This window comes from Phaethon aethereus (assembly GCF_964289735.1).
Source record: "Phaethon aethereus genome assembly, chromosome: 1".
Lineage (NCBI taxonomy): Eukaryota > Metazoa > Chordata > Aves > Phaethontiformes > Phaethontidae > Phaethon > Phaethon aethereus.
Window position 1 is genome coordinate 40,865,619 of NC_138575.1, and position 20,314 is coordinate 40,885,932.

At 40.1% G+C, this 20,314-nt stretch overlaps 1 protein-coding gene across 1 annotated transcript in view; it reads left to right on the forward strand.

The window, feature by feature from the left end:
• MYRFL (myelin regulatory factor like) overlaps nt 1-20,314 on the forward strand; it is a gene marked incomplete at both ends in the record, with an annotated part of 47,852 nt that overhangs the window by 11,237 nt on the left and 16,301 nt on the right. Inside the window, 13 exons of the mRNA XM_081996263.1 lie at nt 1,841-1,908; nt 1,996-2,254; nt 3,721-3,812; nt 5,621-5,768; nt 8,862-9,057; nt 10,203-10,279; nt 11,498-11,608; nt 12,181-12,271; nt 15,122-15,322; nt 15,729-15,837; nt 16,275-16,384; nt 19,138-19,301; nt 19,896-19,959. Of these exons, the coding sequence (XP_081852389.1) occupies nt 1,841-1,908; nt 1,996-2,254; nt 3,721-3,812; nt 5,621-5,768; nt 8,862-9,057; nt 10,203-10,279; nt 11,498-11,608; nt 12,181-12,271; nt 15,122-15,322; nt 15,729-15,837; nt 16,275-16,384; nt 19,138-19,301; nt 19,896-19,959 (1,690 nt within the window). The remainder of the gene's footprint in view (nt 1-1,840; nt 1,909-1,995; nt 2,255-3,720; nt 3,813-5,620; nt 5,769-8,861; nt 9,058-10,202; nt 10,280-11,497; nt 11,609-12,180; nt 12,272-15,121; nt 15,323-15,728; nt 15,838-16,274; nt 16,385-19,137; nt 19,302-19,895; nt 19,960-20,314) is intronic.

Sequence of the window (20,314 nt, forward strand, 5' to 3'; positions counted from 1 at the left end):
TCCCACCGGGGGCTTGAAGGTGCTGTGCTATGCTGGGACCTCGCCTCACCAGCGTGCCAAGGGTGTTGGCCCCGAGCAGTGCTGGCTGCCAACAGCCCTGAGCGGCTGTGGAGGCGCCTCTGCTTTCCCATTCATAGGCTGTGATGCGCCCCTGTGCTTATGCAGCTCTACGCGGAGGAGGGCGGCCCAGCTCCGCCTGAATTCGGCACGGCAGGTGGCAGGGAAGCTGCTGGACGACGGTACTGCATGAGGCGCTGCATGGATCGGCACTTCGTGACCACCCTTTGTTGTGGGCAAGGGAGCCTGGACTCAAGAAATTTTTACTTTGTTATCAGTTAACACAAACTTTTGATCACTGACTGAAAATTGAGCAAAAGAGAGCACAAACAATTAAACACGTAGGGAAACAACCGTCCTTCCCGCCACCTTTTCGAGCCTCAATTTAACCCCTTGTTAAAGCACTTGTCCCTCCTTCCTACTCCCCTTGTAGCTGCCGCTCCTCACACTCGGTCCCTCCCACTGCCGCCGGTGGGGGTGGTGGGGCGGTGCGTAACGCCTTCTCCTTCCCCCTTCTCGCTCCTTACTGGTTTTCCTCGGCTCCGGCTTGGGTCGCTCACGGCCCGCAGTCCCCTCGGGTGTCCCCGCTCCAGCGTGGCGCATCCCGGGGCCGCAGCCGCGGCAGGGATGCACTTCGCCCCCCCTCCCCGGCGCTCGCCGCCTCATCGACGCCACCGCCGCCCGCTCGCGGGCGCCGCTGATTGGCTCGTTGAGGCTCTGGAGGGCTGGGGGCGGTGGGGCAGGGGCGGCCGGTACCGGCTGCGGGCGCGTCGTGGCTGCAGGCCCGCAGAGCGCCCTGCGGCCACCGCTGCTCCAGCCCTGCCCCGCGCACCCTTACGGTTTATTCTTCATTCAGGTTTCAGCAATGCGTCGAGATTCTCCCCGGTGATAGGCGCTATAAATAAGCCGTCAGCAGTGGTGTTTGGGTTAAAACACCACCGAATGGCTTGTCTTCTGTGAGGAATGAGTTTTTGTTTATTTGTTTGTTTTGATTTTGAAGCTTTTCTTTAAGGAGGCTGTTGGGATGGACCTGTTGGTACTCGTTATTTTCAGTTCTTTTGTGATTTAGGCATAGAAGATATTAGTTATCGGTCCCCCACTATGTTCTTCCGAATGGAACTGGAAGACCGTAGGACTGAAAAGAGGGAAGGTGGCTCATCGCCCGTGGATACCCCATATTTAATTTCTGGATCTTTCCAGTGCGCTTGTAAAAGCTCTCCTTTCAAACCGGGCAAATGCGTTTCCCACCTATGTGGCCACCCCTGTTCCCCTCCGCACTTGGGCTGCCTCTCGTGGTGAGCACAGTGGATAAGTGGGACCTGCTAGCATCTGATAGAGACCAAGAGCGCTTTGGCCAAGCTAAGGTCTTAAGAAATTGGCTAGTGGATGAAGATGCTACAGATCTTTAACCTGTAGTCTAGAGGGAATGGGTTTAAAGCCTTTGTGAGCTCTGTGTATTCAGAGTCAGTGCTGTGCCCGGAGGTCACTGAAGAATGGCTCATGGGAAGGAAGGAGAATTGAAGTCAGGAGGGATGGTTGGGCAAGAGCTGGTAGGGATGGGGCGTCCCTGCACGGAGGAGAGGTAGAAGGCCACAGGAGGTGGTCTGATGCAGTGTAAGTGATGTTGCTCCTGTGAGAAGGGGCAGCAACCATGGTGATGCAATGCTTCCTGAAGACCCTTGTCAGTAGGCTGGTGGTCCCCCATCAGCTGCTTTCGCATTGCCTTGTGGTTGTCCTCCATGTCTCCTCCCAGTAGAAATTAAAATCTCTTTTTCATCCCTAGGCAAAGCCAGTTGCCAGACTCCCCACCAGACTCTGGATCGGAACCGTGTTCTCCACCACAGCTCCAGAGTAGGTCACATGAATTCAGTCTCTCCCAAGCTCATAGAAAGGTCTCCAGCTCCTCTTCCTTGTCCTTACTCGTCTGTTTACTTGCAGCCACATGGTATGATGCTACGTGGCCCAATGGGCTGCAGCCTCGGCTGCCATGCCCATCTGGTGTGGCACTCAGCAAGCTTCCCTGCAGGTTCATGGAGACTTACTCTGACCCCAATGCCAGTGGGCATCCTTGCACCATCCCCCAAGGCTGCTGCCTGAAGACAGAAAATGCTGTGACTCCTTGGAATCATTCTACGTCCTCCAGCTGTTTGGGTGTTAATTATTCATACTTTCAGCCAAATGCATCCCAGGTTTCTGGGTAAATGATAAAGCTTTTATGCAAAGGATGAGGCAGATACAAATAGAAGTAGAGCTGGTAGAAGACATGGTTTGATTGGTGTAAAATCCCAGTGGGTGTAGGTTTTTCCACAGGATGGCAGTGTTTAGACATTTTTGATACACTGGTGTTCTTTAAGCATCTTGATTGGAGTTCAGATTGGGGGTAGGAATGGATTTCAGTTTTTAAAACGTTAGAAGGCTAAGGTGGGATCTGCAGGTGCTTCGTAACTGGATTATAAAAACATGGAGGCGTTTTGCAATACCTGTTGTAGGGATTTGTCAGTAAGGATCTTGTAAGTGTTCTGACAAGTGGCATGAGAGAAAATAAAAAGTATTGTCATGTCTATGTAAGCAAGTGAAATGGTATTCATGTACCATCTGCCATATTCACCTACCACCGTGTTGTGGATTCCTAATTATTTAAAGTACACGGGCTAGTGCAAGCGTCCAGCCATGATACCTAGTAAGAATGAATTGACTGATGCATGCCAGAGGGTGACTTCTCTGGTTATCGGGAGAGAAATGTGAACTCACCAGTGTTAGTCTTGGGCTTGCAGATGTTCTGTCTCCTCTTCTGTACAGAGCTCAATTACATGTTGCACGTGATGTGGTGGAAGGAAGCTGGGCCTGGGTTTCTCAGCGAAGCAATTTGTGTTTGTTTTCCAGTAGAAGATGCCAGTTAGTCAAAATCACATTTTGTGAGGGAACACTTTAGTTATTGGAACTTAGGACGCAAAATACTTCTTAACCAAGTGTGGAACTTTTGAACAAACTCAGAAAAAGAATAATAATGCGGTGGGCAGGTTTTTCTTCTGCTCATGGAGAAACCTTAGTTTTAGTACCTACTGGGCCTGACCGAGGCCTGGAGTTTGGCTTGTTTTTCCCCCGTCTAGAAGGAGTGACCACCTGTCAGGGTATTCTAGCCTACATTTTATAATATCAAAACTTTGGAATAAGATTTTTTCCCTTTGCACATAGGAGCATTTTTTGAAATATCACTTTCTGGGAGAGAAGAAAACTTGTTACCCATCAGCTGCCCCTTGAGATCTCTTCATCAGCGCATTAGTTTAAGTGCCACTACTGTTTTCTGTATAAGAAGGAAAGTGAGTTCATGTTTGGTGGAGTACAATTATTTGAGATAAAGCTGTGATTTTAATGCAAATGTCAGGAGGCAGTAAAACTTGCCACATATGTAGTGTGTAAATTTTTAAAAAGAGATCAACTTCTCTATTCGTTATGAAATAAAAAAATAAACATTATTGTTTTGGAGGGAAAAATTGCATAATTCAGTTTTAAAAAGCCAACAGCAATCTCCTCCACCTGGCAAATCAGAATTTGGGTTACATTACAATTAGAATGAGATACCTGGGTATTGTCTTGCTACGATTCTGTAATCTTTGTATTTATACTTCTAAATGAGTAATGCAACGTGTATTTTTAAAAAAGTATTTCTGCAGCGTCAGGCAAAAAAAGGAAACTCTCACAGTTACTGGGAGATGCCACTGATTCTCCAGTCCGATCTCAGGACTCCAGACAAGGTAAGCAACTGTGTGAAGATGAAAAGTAATGTTTTATACCATAGGCAAATAAATATTTTAAGAGCATAGCTCCTGCTGGCTCTGAAAAGGTAGTTCTATTAATGGTCTGTACTCCACTACCAGGTTTGGAGGAATTTACCTTTTCAGTGTTTTTGAAAACAGGACCCAGTTATGCTTGTCAAAGAGAGAAGAAGTGGTAGAGGTTAATGTTTCCTGAAGACTCTCAGGACAAAATACTCTGCCCTTCTCCATGTGTGAGCCTGCAGTACACAGATGATACCATACTCTGCTGACTTTGCTTGGCGCCAAATTGAGTGGGCAAAGAAACCATGTTGGGTCAGCTTAACAGGGAATTAATGTGGTGGATGAGCAAACAGATTGCAGTTTCCCTTTATCATCTCAACTCCATATTTTTTGTACAAAGCGTATCGTGCTCAAGCTTAGTAAAAGCTGTGTGTTCTTCCCCACCTCTTACCCAAATTAATTTGGTTCATCGTGCTATCAAGATAAAAATGCTAAGCTTATACCAACTGATAACAAAAAAGCTTATCAGGCATATACAGAAATGGATCAGCTTCTGTGAAGTGTGAGGCTCGCTGTGAATGAACAGTTTGTAATGAACAGTATAACTGAGGAATTTCACCCTTGTTTGTTAGTGGAAAATCTGAGAGTTTCTTGTTATTTCTTCAAAGTTATTTTTAAGTATTAAATCAATCTTTTAGAACACTTTTAATGAGTAGCAACTGGATTTAGTAGATTACTTATCCTTTGGTATCTTTTATTTGATCAGTGTTGCTTGATTGTGACTAGTCCTCTAAGTCTACCACTGCTGGAAAGAGAAGATGAGCAGATGCTTCTGTATCTAAAATTGCTATTGCTGTTTTTCATACTTAAAGATGCAGCTTTGAAATACACTTTCCTTGGGAGTCACTGTTAATAAACACATGCTATTGGAAAAAGAACACATTTTTGTAAAAATGGCATGGGGATCATTTAGAAATGAGGTGTGAATTTCTTTACCGTGGGGTTGTTTTTATATTTTCACTCTGCTGTGTCTCAGAAGTGGGGAACTGCAAATGAAGCTTGGGCCTGAAATGATTCTGTAGGCTCTGTCTTACTGTGCTGCCACTGGCTGTGGATGGATCTTGGCTTATATGCTCAGTGACATATTTTCTCCTGTCCTTACTGCACTCCATTTATCTGTCTTTCTTACCACATGCTCCTCTGTCTTCATAAAATGTATGACGTCTCAGGGACTTACTGTTGACCCTGTCTATCTCAGAATGCTATAATGGGTGGTCGGAAAGCATTAAGCAGTCAACCAGATGTATGGTGAATGTGCTTGCTATTGGAAAACTGTGCCTCCTGCTCTGGAACAAAGTACCTGTTGCAGTGAGTTGGAGTATATTCAGTTTAAACCTGTAGTAGAGAGAATGGGAAACGTGTACCTATTTTGCTTAATTGCTTCTTGCAGTGTTGCAGAGTTATAGTAAAATGCTTATCTTTCCTTCCCCTGCCCCGCCCCAAAGGAAACTATCCATCCTTTTGGAGAGAATAAAAATAGGAAGTGCTACTTGTGTAATATTTTGCAAATCAGGAAAGCTGAAAAATTTATTTTTTAGGGCAAGGGAATATAAATGCAACCTTTTGGAATAACTACAAAGGACAATCGGATTTAAATATCCATGCAATGTATTTGTGCTTTATATGTATGTGTATATATATGTAAATACATTTATAAAAATGTTTATGCAGGATTTTTCACTAGTCAAAAAAGTCATAACTGAATTGTCACTATCTCTGTACAGCAACTGTTAAGGACTGTGCTGCCGAAGTGCAAGAATATGACAGTGATGGACAGAATGCAGCTTTGGAAAAATGCTGTCAAGTTCTAACATGGCAACCGTATCAAACTTCTCAGTGGAACAGCTTATTTAACTCCAATTATGAAAAACTGTAAGCACTGATGTTTGCACTTGGAAAAAGTGGTTTATTGTGGGGTTTTTTTTGCTGGTTTTGTGGGAATAAATGATACATTTGGCATTCCTTGTTCTTACTGAAAATAAGACTGGAGAAGGAGGTATGGCAGGCATGATGAAATATGAACCTGCAGATATATCAGATAAGCATAACTTTAAACATTGCTTGAAATTCATGCCAGGTTTTTGGATTTCGCTTTAGGGATTTAGAGGCAAAAGAAAAATGGGTTTAATGGAAAGTAACTGTTAATTTTTGTTTCTTTTGTCAAGCACATTGGGGCAAGTAATTACTGAGCGTATAGCACCTTTCCCTCTAATCACCTATAATATTGAAGAAAAATGGAAATAGAAGACACCTGTATTACTTCTGGGCTCGTATAACCTAAGTCTTGATAACTATAGACATATATAAATGATGTGCAACTGTTTAGTCAAAGATTTCGAGTTTTCCTGTATAAATCAGAACCGTAAATAATTTTTTTGCCACATGATCTGGCAAAAGTCATTCAAAGTTCACTTTACATCCCTGGTTTTCTCCAGTCTAGTATTTAGTGAAGGATCCCTTTTAACAAAAGCCCTTCTGCAATGCCTGGTTTATTCCCTAGGTTTGGTGCAAACAATTTGTCACTGTCTCCACAGGACTTAAGTAGTGTGGGAGCCCAAACTGCTAAAAGCACCCATGGGAGTTTGGAGTCTATCAGTGTCATTGCTATACACTGATGTTCCCTGTTTGTGCACAGCGTGATAGGGGCAATACACATCTTCTGTCCCACACAACCCTTCTCCTAAGGAGAGCAGACAGCTCAGCATCCACACCTTTCTGTTCCTTCCAGCCCTGTTTGAGATGCGAGTTGTCACTCTGAATGGAAGTGGCTTCCAACTCCTGTTACGCTTTCAGCAAACGGCTACATGAGAGCTGTGAGTGGATGGTGCGAGATTGCTCTCCTGCTGCTACCCAGTTACTTGTTGGTTCCCATATGCTTAAAATTTAAGTTCCAGACTCACATTTTGTGGTGGCTTGTGTCAACAAAGACAATGTGGTGCTGAGCATTAAAGCATCCAAATACACGTACCGTTACTGTTACTGTGAAGGGGGATTGAGATATTATTTGCAGAGGAAGTCAGTGTTACTTTTAAGTGAGGTCAATGGCAGTGCCTTTGTTCCAAGGTGCAGTGTAATTACGGCACTGGACATATTTTCTGAGTAGTGATCCTGTATTCTGTTAGGTTCAAGAGAGTCATGTGCTTATCACTGCTCAGTGTAGATGGATTGATCTTGTACCTTGAAATTGCTGTGCCCACTTTAAGGACATTTCTCAGGCTACTATTTTCCATTTTATTCATCTGATATTTTAACCTTTTGATTATTTAATTGTCACAGCAAAATGCTGTTAGCTGAGGTAGATTTGTTAGAAAAGGTTAGTTTTACCATTAATTGTGCCCTGCATTGTGTCTGCTGGGCACATTTTTAGTGCCATGTCCCATTACTGTTGTGATTGGAAGGACTCTGTTCCAAAGATGTTGTCTGAAGTGTCAAATTCTGCATAGAAAGAAGAATTTGAAGTGTATTTCTAGTAGGGATGCTTGTGTGACAGGGATATCCCTTGCTATCTGAAAGTCTTTAAGTTTTACTGTACTGCTTGGTAAGACTGACCATCCTTTGTGCTATCAGATCAAAATATGTATTTGCTCTTAATTACTGTAAATGGCATACTCAGAAAATAATAAACATGAAATTCCTCTTTGGGAGTCATTGTTTCAAACAATTCAACTTGGAGAAACGGAAATTTGTACCTTTGCTTCTCAGTCTGCTTGCTTGTGTAAGCAAGTACTCTGAAATTGCTTTAAGAATATTAGCTAATAAATTTGCTTCACACCAAAATCTGAAAATGACTCCTTTCCCTACTATGAAATACACACATTTCCCACATAAATAGAAGGAATTGCCAGTTGTAGGGAGAAACTGAAGAAGTTTAGTAACGATGGTTTTGAGGAGACGGTAGACCCTCATTATAATTTTAAATACTAATTAAGATATGAATTAGTAGTTTTGAAGTAGTTATAAAGTAGTTTTCTCTTCATTCCCTGTCCCAGATAAAGGGGCCTTTTGTCATAATTTATAAAAAGATAATAAACTCTGTACATTTCTCGTAAAGTCTGTACATTTTGATTTTTCCAATTAATAATGTTCAAATGAATTGGTGAGTTCTGAAAAGTCATCTTCAGTAATTGTGTCAATGAGAGGTTCTCAGTAGCATCAGACGAAATCATCATTATCAAACTTTCAAAAGCAAGAAAAACCAATGCCCATATAAGAGGACCTTGCCATGTAGTCCTGTTATTTCAGAATTATCCGTCACTTAAATCAGAGGACTGGAAGCATTGTGGGGATGATGACTCCACTGGCTCTTTCAGAAAGATCTTTTGATACCTTTCCTTGTTTGCTGTGAATCCTAAGATAGAATACTCTTTCTCTTTGGGTGACAAATTGGCCCTTTGAATAAATAGAATAGGGTTTCCTTAGTTGGACAACATTGTAAAGGAGAGTTTTATAGTCATCTGGCCAGAGGGTTAGTATCGATAGCTTGAGGAAAGCCTTATTCGAATCCCAGCAGTTTCTGCAGAAGCACTTGGTGTGGGAATTCAGGAACAAAATAGGGTCTTGCTGGCTCATTAGCATGTTGTTGTCTGCAGCAGTAGTTCAGCTCTTGTTTATGGCAATGTTGTAATGAATGCTTGAATACACTAAAAGGTTTGCTTGTGCTTTTAGGTGCACAGAGTTCCTTTATACCAGATTCATAAGCAAAGATTATGTAAGCTTCACCACCTCTGGTTTCCAAACATTTCATGTGTCAGACTAGAATTACAGTACATTTTATATGCATTTTCATTTTTACACATCTAAGATGCTAAGAAGAAAATACTTGTAGAATTAGTGATTGTAAAGATGTATTTCCACTCCCATTTTGTCAGTAAAAATCAGATGGATTTTCAGACCACATAAAAAATAGGAACTTAAGATGTCACTCAAATATGCCTGTACTTAAAGTTGCTATTCTTGTTTTTGTAGACCTGCCGTAGGATATCACATTGTCACAGATAAAGGATTTAATTTTTCAACAACAGATGATGCCTTTGTGTGCCAGAAGAAGAATCATTTCCAAATCACAGTCCATATTGGAATCACTGGACATCCAAAATATGTCAAAACTCAGCTGGAGGGGAAACCAATAGAAAAGTTTTGCTTGAAAGCTTTTGGAATAAAGGCAAGTATTTCTCCTCTTTGGGATTATTGCTGCTAATAAGTTAGTATGTTATTATCCATAGAATAAGGTAAATAATTGAAACGAACTTAGTCATTTTTGACCAAGAACTGGCAAAATAGAACTGTTTTAAGTTACTAGTGACTTCTGTGTGGGACTCTTGCAAAAAAGAGATGTTTTAGGGATACTTGTGCTGATATATGCTGAAAGATGTCATGTTTGTCTGTTTGCCATGGTTTCACTGACTTCCCTCTCTTTGGCTGAAATTTTGTTCCCTCTGTGGGCAGTGCGGGGTTGTCATCTGGTATGTAGGTGCCAGTGTACCCATTGGTCAAAGAAATGTGTTGAAAAAAACAATTCACAAAGCAAAGAAGAAGAATCAAATCTAGTTTTCCTGAACAGTTCATGTGTAGAAAACCAACAAAATTTCCCCATTTCTTCTTGCCAGGATTTCCATTTTCATTTTAAGAAACAAATTCGTCCCAGCCAATATGGGTCCACAAGGGTGCATATACAGTAGTAGCATTGCATATACAGTAGCAGTATGAAATTTTAGTTTTTCTGAAAGATTTTACCAGTTTTTTTACTTACTACCAAAATTCTGTGGTTTGAAAAAAAATGCATGTAGCTGTTTCACAAGGCAGTTACTGCCAGTTTTCTTACTGCATTCTAATGCAGAAGAAATTAGTGAATATTACTGTCACCTGTTCTGATCTGAAGCAAAGTGCTGCTTGGTAACATTCCAGAAAGGTACAGAAATTTACATTAAAATAACTTATGGAACTGCCTTGCATAAGTTCAGTTCTCATGTTAAATATCTACATTTATGCTCTGGGATAGAATGAGCCACTAACAGTCTAGATTCAGAAAGCAGTTTTTCTTTTGCAAATTAATGCAATGACTTTTCGTTCCCTACCCCCCTACCCCCCCTTCAGTTATGTCCACAGAATTATTTGGGGCTTTAGACCAGCTGTCAGATGTCAATTGATCAGGAGTCAATTCCCATGTTACTTTCTATGTAGTTCCATGAGAAATGAAAGAGATTTGTCTGTTTCAGACACAATTTCCCTCTTAATTTCTATTTCAAATTTTATGTGTTTGAAAATTTACTATTCTTGTCATTTTTGAAAATTCTTTTTTCTTTATAGGTGGAAGCTCCAAATCAAACAATTGCTATTGAACAGTCGCAGTCAGATCGAAGCAAAAAAACTTTCCATCCTGTTAAGTAAGAATTTTGAGAAATTTATTCCATTTTATTTCAATACATGATTGATTTGAAATGTGAAGTAGTTGTTTCTTGGAAACTTACAGTAGCTCTAAGCCAGTTTTCTGATCTTTACCTAAATTCCATTCTGGGTGCACACATAGAATCACAGTAGTAACATATACCTGGTCTCCCTTCATTAAGGAAAATTTTCAGCAGCTTTACAAATGTGTTAAGTATACCTATCCAAAATATTTATATTCAGCTAGCAACACCATTGTACGGTGTTTAGAGCTCTATAACAGATGCATTTCCCATCTTGAAAAAAGTCAGTAATGTTCCTGTTCTACATGGGCATGAGATGTATTTGCAGTGCTTTTAAAGGGGAGTGCCTCTGCTAGAAACATATGTGCAGCTTCTCCCTGGAACTCTCTGCCATTCCTTTGCATCTTAATTCACTAGCAAAATCGATGTTTGTTCTTCTGGCATAAGTGTCTTCTGTTGGAGCTGTTCTGTTCTCTATAAATAATTAAATAGGACTTAAACCAGAAAAAGATAAGACAGTGTTAAGTTTGACAGGACAGTGCTGGGATAAAGGCTGCAATATATAATCTGCAAAAATGAACTTTGAGCTTGGGAGAAGGCTCAATTTTCACTAAATTACCTCTCTCATGGTATTTTTCTTCCATTTGCATACTGACAAACAGTTTCATGGGTGACTGTTAGGTGGACTGTGGTTTTCTTCATGCAAACTCATTATTCCTATTATTTATCACTTACAGGAGCAGTGCCACTATGTATTTGAGAGATAGGTGTATGTTTCATACTTCCAGACATATAAAGTAGGTGCAGGTCAAAAAAAGGACAAGCAGTAAAATTTATTTGTTTTAATGTGGAAATTCAGCTCCAGTAATAAGCAATGTTAACCTTGGCATGCAACAAGTACTCATCATATGGAACTCATGCGGTCTTACTATGTTCAAGACTGTGTACAAACAGACAAAGAAACACAAGACTCCTATTACTAAGAACAGTTTCCCTGGTGCTTTATCCTGTTTATCTCCTTGACATCATCACTGTGTTTTTAATGCATTTTTATAAACCAGGGTTGCTGCATTTTTACTGGGGTTCCTCTGTTTTTTTCGTTTGTCAGTTTTTCTCAAAACTGTTTTAATGAGTTTTAGCTAGGTAGATCTCCAAATGCTTGTTTCCCTGATCTTGTTTCCTTTTCTATTTTAGAGTTGATCTGCCAGGTGACCAGATAACTAAAGTAACACTGGGAAGGTTGCATTTCAGTGAAACAACAGCAAACAATATGAGAAAAAAGGGGAAACCTAATCCTGACCAGAGGTATTGCTGGAGCTAGTTGGCCTGTGTGTGTGAAATGGAAAAGAGCATGTCTGCTTTTAGAATGGAGCTGATGTTTGTGAAAAATCTGAGCGTTGCCAAGTCTGTGATTTTATTTCAAATTCTGTGATGCTTGGTACCTGCTTAAAGGCCTCTCTTCTAGAGTCGCAGAATGATATGAGAATAGGAGAAAATAGCTCATCCTCATGGTTGGAGTTTGTTTCAGAAAATCATAGCCAGAAGGATGGCTGATGAAATCTGGAAGCCAAAAACACAAATAATAATAATTTTCTTCTGGGGAAGGAAGGGTCTTGATCTTTTAGTCTTCATTACTTAAATTTGTCAAAATTACTGTAATCTTTATTCATTTTCAGTGATTGTTGGGATTGAAATAGCATATTATTTGAGAGTGAAGGAAATAATTTTTCTTTCATATTGTAACATAAATACATTAAAAAATGTTCTGGCTATCTTTTTATGTATCAGTAATAGCAGTTATATTTAAACCATTTTATTTTTTTCTGTGAGAAGACATTACTTCAATTATTGTCTTGATTAAATCAATTTCAAATTAGGTACTTCATGCTGGTAGTTGGACTGTATGCTGTCTCTCAGGACCAATTCTACCTACTATCTGCAAATGTCTCTGAAAAGGTCATTGTGAGGGTAGGTAGAAATTTATATTGCTTTCATGTGAAAAGTATTTACTAGTTTGATATTCCCAGGAGGCTTTGGGGGGGAGTGATTCTTGGGCATGAAAATTACCACTGACTCAAAAAGATTGAGGGGAGAAAAGTTACACTTGCATATTTGTGGGTATGTTGTTATCTTTTAATTATTGGGATTTTAAAATGTTAAAAGTAGAGCTATAGAAGAATTTAAAAAGAAAGGTTGTTTTGAATTCCATAGCAAAATATGCTGATTTTTCCAGAGTGTTTTTGCTTTTGGGTGAAAAAATTTCCTGCACTTGCCAGGAATATCGTAAATGCTTTCATTGGCTTGATGCTTCATTTTCAAAGGAGAATGAGAATGAAAAAAAAGTGCAAAGAAAGAAGGTCAAGCAGCTCTAGGACAATTAAGACCCATAGCTGCCCCTTTCCAGTGTGTTTCCAGAGTATCCCAGCTCTTAATTTGGTGTTTGTAATATAGGTTTCAAAACAGAAAAAGGAAGAATTGGTCTCTCTTCCTCATGACCATTACATCAGCCCCCTCATCCACTAAAGTTTTCCTTTTAGTACTCAGCTTTAGCCTACAGTTAGAGTTAGACTGGGAAGAGGGAAATAACCCAGAGCTCTACTGTAACAGGAGCTGTGGAGGGTTAGGAGAGAGAAAGCGCAGAGCTCCAGCATGAGTGGGGTTGCAAAGGGACTGCCAAGGGAAGGTGGGAACTGCCCAAAGCTTTCAGTCCTGGGCCCTTTTTTGTGTGACCAATAGCTGGTGGTTAACGTTTGAACTGGGCATAGTTTAGGGTTATGGTTATTTCTAGGGTGAAGATTATGTTTAGGGCTTAGAAAGATAGGAGATGCATAGATGTTGTGTGGTGGGACTGCAAAGGAAGGTGAGGGCTTCAGGGAGATTGCAGTCTGGTGAACCTTCACATGCGCACCAGTCAAGGAGCTGCTTCTTGTTTGCATGAAGTCGTTCTAGTCCTTGCCTTATGGTGAGGAATAGGTTTAGCATTTTGTTTTAGAGACAAATAAGACCAAGAATTCTAGTGTATTAAGTGGGGCTGGGAAGAGGTTCCTAAAGAAAGGTGAGGGCTGTCAAAAGCTTTTAGCCCTGGCATAATTTTTTGTAGGCCATTGCTTGCTTGGGTCCTTTTTGGCAGCACATCACTTGCCTAAGCTTATGGTTACAGCCTGGTATTCGGGTTTGGAGAGAGCGAAAGTACAAATCCTCAGTTTGTGTGGTGTTGTGCAGGGGTTTCCAAAGGAAGATGAGGGCTTTGACACGGTTTCAGTCCTGGCTCCTTTTTTGCCTGGGCCATAACTTTGTGTCCTCTTGTGCTGTAAGGCCTCTTCCTGCAGTTACGGTTAGGCTTTTGGAGGGCAACATGGCCGAGAGCTCCTTTCTGGGTGGACCTGTGAAAGGGCTTTGAAAGTAATGTTTGGAGTTGAGTAGTCTTCTGCCCTGCTGAGAAGTTTTATCATCCTGGCTGTTACTGTGGGTTCTTTTATTTCAGGACATTGAAGCATTGTGTTAGTGTAATTTCTGCGTATTTAGTTCTTTTCCTTTTTTGTCCGTTCATTTCTACAATACCGCTTTCATCTGAATTTCTCTTTCTGCATATAGCAGTGTTACAAATATCATTGTTTTACTAATTTGGGAAAGCTGTTGAATTTTCACATTTGACTCATCCTTGGGATTATTGTTATCTTATAAGATATATATTTTTAGGTAAGATTTAGAAATTTACATTTTTCTACCATTTTTAATGTTAGATTCTTTTGAAATTTTAATGAAGAAAGCTCCTTCAATGTGTGTGAGACAGTTTTTTAATAGGAATACAGGGAATGAGATCTTGCAAACCTGGCCACTATTCCAGACAAAGAAAAAAGAAGGGAGAAAAGCAAAAGGATCAAGAGGCTGTGATCTGAAGTGGTGAAAATATCAACAGGAAAGCTGGAAAGAAAAAAAAAGTCATTTTCCAGATGTCTGACAGGGCTTCAGTAGCACGGTACAGCAAGCCAGCCACTGGCTACCTTAAAGTGGCAAAGCTGTGCAAATGCACTATGAGAGAAAGCGGCTCATGTTCTGGCCCTTTATACACTCAAATGTAACATAACAAAACTAACAGCTGAGTAGTGGTTATCAGGCATATCAGATCATGCTCTAATTGTGACAAACAGTGGTAAGTGCAGAGCACCGTGCCTTGTACGTGGCAAAGCCTTGTGAAAGCCTGGCTTCTTAAATGAGTGTGGACTTTTTATCCTGATCATACTTTTCTTCAGAGTCAGATTTTAAAGCCTGAATTCAAACTTAAAAAAACCCCACAAAACAAACACAATTGATTATTGAAATCAAATGCCTTTTCTAACTATACACACTCCGTTGTTTTATTGGCGTTCTTTGAAGGACCCTGTTCCCTTGACATGAAAAGTCTAATAGGAGTTAATTGAAAACATTACAGAGGATTTTATGAACCACATGTGTTGAATCTCTGCCTTGTTTGGTCTTTTCTGATTTCCAGTCTTAGCTGAAATTTGCTGGTAAATAAAGAATGGTTATGTGGCATAATGTCAAATTTAAAATTTGGAAATTTTTGGCCATTGGTAATCTAGCTTAAGGTGATAATAAAGTAGAATTCAAGGGAAAAAGCAATGAGGCCAGTGTTGTGTGAGCAGAAACACTTAGAAGTGACTCCACTCTAGTTTTTTTTGTTGGTGTTTTAGAAGAGCTCTTGCATACAATTTAAATATTAAAGATCTGGCATTTCATTTTCCCTGAATTTCTGATGGAATAAGCAATGGTCCACCTATGCTATATTATATCTTTAAACATAATTTTTTCTTCCAGGCATCTAACCCAGGGCAGTTTGAGAATGACAATGATGTACTATGGCAGCGAGGACATGTTCCAGAGACGATACTCTGTTATGGTCGAGTAGGAATTAACACAGATGCACCAGACGAAGCACTGGTTGTCTGCGGAAATGCAAAAGTTATGGGCAGAGTCATGCATCCATCTGACAGCCGAGCAAAACAGAATATCCAGGAGGTGAGGGCTGTGGAGTATTTAGGGCATTTATGTTTGCACCACAGCACATGTGTGGATCATTGTTCTGACACGTGAAGCAGCTTCTTTATTCTGAGTCTGCTGAAATTCTGGCCTAGAGAAATAGGATGTACCACTGTGCCCTGTAGAGCCATCGCTTATGGACTTTGGAAGAGGCTGACCATAGAAACTAGGGATATCTGTGTAAATGGGAGTTGTCAGGCTGAAGGATAACTGAATATACAAATACAAATAGCACTCTAATGGGGAATAGGAAGACTGTCTATATTTTTCAATGTAAAGATTTGTCCAAGTTGCCATGTCAGGCTTGTTGCGATCTCAGTGAAGTCCTAGATGCCGTAACGTTCTTAGTGTTTCAACATGTGAATCTTGGTATTTGTCCAACTAGGTCGATACGACTGAGCAGTTGAGAAGAATAACACAAATGAGGCTGGTGGAGTATGACTACAAGCCTGAATTTGCATCTGTTATGGGAATAAAAAATACCCACGAAACAGGTAATTCCCCACTTTTCACTTACTTCCACTGTTGCTTACTGTGCCATAGTGCACACCCTACCATTTCATCCTAAATTTCTTAGGATACAACAGTTGCATACTTTGCTGTATTGTGATATAAAAATGCCAAAATTACGTATTTCTGTTAATTTTCCAACTTCTATTTCAATTTTTAAAGGTAGGTTATTTTTTCCAGAGGTTTAATGAGAATGAACAGTTTTGTTCTTACTGCAGAGAAATGGGAATTCTAAAGATTTGTTTTGTGTGGAATGGAAAAAAAAAAAAAGTGAAATAATGGATTTTCCTAGCATAGAGAAATGCTAGATCATGTTTGGCCCTACCTGCAGCTTTTAGGGATGGGCAATTCAAAGCATACAGTCATGGTCAAGACATGCTACTGTGTTTCCTGACTTTAGTTTCTCTTATCTTGTGGACAGGAATAATAGCCCAGGAAGTGAAGGACCTTTTACCCCAAGCTGTTAGAGAAGTTGGAGATGTTTCTTGTAATGATGGAGAAAAAATAGAAAACTTCCTTATGGTTGACAAGGTATGGTCTTGAGAGAGAAAGCATTGGTCCAACAAGTGTGGCGCAAGCATTCCTTTGGGTTTTTTTTGTTTTCTTTTTGTTTAAATGTTTAAGTTATTTAAGTGTTCTAGAAGTGAATTAAGCAATGATGGCATTCTATTTGTTAAATAGAAACTTCCTTACTCCAGTCCTGGTGTAATCACTTCATACCAAATACAAATGCTAACTGTGTGCTCTTTGGGAAGGTTTTTATGGCTGAAATCCTTATCATAGCTTCAAAATCATATACTCTAAAATGTTTATGGTACACACAGTAATTACCATGCTCATGGTTGGAAACAATGCCACAGTCTATTGTCCTGTGCTCTCTTCCCTTCCTTTTGGTCAGGGTTCCAGCCTGTGGCTGATTTCTAGATGCTGACGGAAGAGCAGTGGTGTTAGATAGTGACATTAGGTTCATTTTGCCCTTTAGTCCTTTCCATTACATTGTGCGACAGCTGCAGCATCATTTGCATTTTTGAGCCCCCACAAAACTGCTTTGGGGTAGTAATTTTTTTTCTGACAAAGCTTTTAGGTTGGACAGTTGAGCTTTTGATTTATAACTCTCTTTGCTGAAATATCACACAAAATATCATTTGTAACAGTGCCTCACAGCACTGCTGTTTGGGCCCATTGTGTTCCCATTCTCCTCTGTAGCTTGGGTCTCTGGACAATGCTTGCCAGGATGTCTTCCAGGTGTGTGACCTGGCAAATGGTGAAATGCTGCACCCTGCAGGGCATGATTCTGCCATGGATGTGGCCCAAGCATGAATGAGTTGTTACAGCAATGGCTTGTTTGCTGCTTAGCATTTTCTTGACTACTGGGCTAGGTCTGTGATCACTTCACACACACTTTGACATTGTTTTAATGCAGTTAGGTAAATCTGTGCTTTCTCCTCTTTCTCCTAACACCTGTGGCAGAGATGTGAATGCCAATTCTTGACCTTTGGAGTGACAGGGGCAGGAGAGATCTTTGTCTAACAGTTTAAGATGTATATTGAATTCAGAGATTTGGAACATCTGATGTCCAGGTGGAACATCTGCTTTAAATGTTTGGAGCTCACAACTCCAGAATAGCTCAGCACCTTGAGTAGTAAATAGACATTGCTTCATATCTTTGTGTTCAGTTAGGCAGGTGATGAGGTCTTGGACTTTGTTATCTCACATTCCAAGTTTAGTTCCAGATAAGCAGGTTATCGGCTGGTTTGGTTCTGTCCCTTTGGCAGTTACCTGTTTGGAGCTGTCAAACTCTGTAAAATTAATTGATTGCATTACACATTTGAACCAGGCTCTGCTACTTTCTAGAGGAATGACTCAACTGTGTGGAAATTTGCTATTTTGGGACAAGAATCTTTCTTCTCTTCACAATTGCTCTGTGCTTAGTACTTTGTCATCAGTGAGGCAGTAAAACTCTAATCAGTCCTTTTTTTCCCAAAGAAAGTATTCCTTCATTTTGCCAGATGAGCCATTTTCTCAGCTAGTTAGACTATAGACTCATGCATGATTTGAAGAGAATGGAAAGGACAGCCACTACATAGCATTGATAGGAGGGCAAGTGACCATAGAAATGATTTCACATTTCTAGGAGGTAATTTTGAAGTAACTTTTTAGTTAGACAGGCCTTTGGTCTTCTGGCAGTAGAGGAAGTTGCGACTTACCACTGATACCTGTGCTCTGGTTCTGGTTATACAAAATACTGTCTGTTTTTGTGGAATGCAGTCACCTTTAAAAGAAAGGTGTGCATGGCATTTACAATGCGAAAGGCAAAACTCTGCTTTTGCCTTACTTCTGCATGACTTGACTAGACTGGAACATTTAGCAACATTAACTTTAGTAATAGCTTCATGCAAGGTTTAATGGCCTCAGTCTGGTTGTACATTAGTATGAGAAAGCTGTTCTTTCAAACACAGCAAAGAAAGTATACTGTTAACCATGTTCCTGCAGTGGATCAGTAATCATTTTTGGCTCAGAAATGGATAAAATTACCTGGATGGTTGTACTGAGGGCTTCTCCAGCAGCAGATTGATATCTAAATGATAAGAGAGGGTAGAAGAATAGAAGGCTTTTCCTGGGTAAAATATTCAGAAGGAGTAAATGGAGGGTGTCTGAACTGTGTTAGCTGCAGAGCTGGTCATGGTATTAGAACTTACAGGACTCCTGTAAAAGGCTGGAGAGGTTGAAGGGGAGAACAAAATACTATGCCATTGCAGCTTGTCCTCTAGTTTGGATCTTTCCCTGTCTCACTGATTCCCATGTGATTAACGTTATGTGTACAACATGGATAGAAACTCTGGCTTATCTGAGCCAGGTTAGTCAATCCTGTAGGTAGACGGCTGGATGTACATTTTGCTAAGGGATTCTGAAATCTATGTTCAGCTGCAGCACTACAAATCACATACTAGACACCTGTTGTGACAGTATTAAGGTTTAAAATTCAACACAGTACGAAGGTAAAATATAGTTGAAATTTTTGGTCTGCAAAGCCCGTTAGCTTCTTCAAAATTTTCTGCAAGTCCTCATTTTCAGTTTATTGCAAATTGAACATAAGCAATTTTTACAATCTGGCAAAAGGGTTTTATTGTCATAAGTGCGTCCCATTTACAGTGAGATAACTTGTGTTTGCATTTTGAATATTCAGGGTATCCGTACATAGATGAATTCTGTACTCATTACTGCTTGTTACATCTGATTGATGAATATACTGTATCTACTTTTGTCATTGTTTTGCTTCTCAGGATCAGATCTTTATGGAGAATGTTGGTGCTGTAAAGCAGCTTTGTAAACTAACCAACAACCTTGAAGTCAGAATAGAAGAATTGGAACAGTGGAATAGGAAACTGGCCAGGCTGAAACGGATGAGCAGTTTAAAGTCAACAGCCAGTGAAGGGAGCAAAGTCAGGTACCTCTGTCTAGAATGTTCTCTGATAGTTGTCACAGAAATTGGTAAAGTGGCCTCTGTGGTAGAAGTGAAAACCAATTTGCTTGACAATGGAGTTCAACTCATTTCAAGCATTTAAGTTGTGCAAAAAATGCAAATTTGTCATATTTTTTAACTCACTGACAAAATTAATATTTGAAATGGCTTGTTAAATTGCAGTCATTTTTGTAATTGCTTCAGTTGCATAAAGCAAGGATAGATTATGTCCAGTTACAGCCCTGGAGCTTGGAAATTGCTGCCAAGAGAAATCTGCAGAGCTGCTTCTGCAAGAAAGAATCTTCATTAGTGCTTCAGTGGAAGTGATGAGCATTTCCTATTTCTAAATCATTTTCCCAAGTTTTCTCTGAAATCAAATGTAGCATTTAATAGCATTCACCTGAATGAGTTAACTGGAGGCCTTTGTTCTTGAAAATGAATCTGATGACACTTCTGCCTTTCTCTTTTTAAATGTTAAAATTGCAAAAGCAAGTGACATTAGCACCCTATTGAAAATACCTCTTTTTCCTCTGTTAGTTGCTGAAGCATATGAATGTTAAAAGATTTTGTCTCTTACAGTGGGTGTAGTCGAGCTACTAGTCTTTTGCCATCAAAAAAATCAGTCCTGCTAAAATCCAGCAAGGTGAGTGAAATTAAATACATGAAATATGCCTATGAGACAGTTTTTGTAAGTGCTGAAATACTGTTGAAAGCTATCATGTTTCTAAATACAGAATCAAATACCCTATCCAGAATTATTTAGTGCCATGCTAGAATCTTAAAAACTAACTGTACTGAGATAGAAAATACATATGAGACATTTCGACTTCTTGCCTATGCGTTGTCTGTGTGAGAGTAGATCCATGCTGTGTGACGTTGTGAAGGAGGAGACCTCAATAGGAGAGAATTGTTGAGCCTGTAGGTGTGCTTACATGATGCAGTGCAGCCTTACACAGAAATGCTCATTTCGGTTTGGAAGTCTGCACAGTGATAATTCT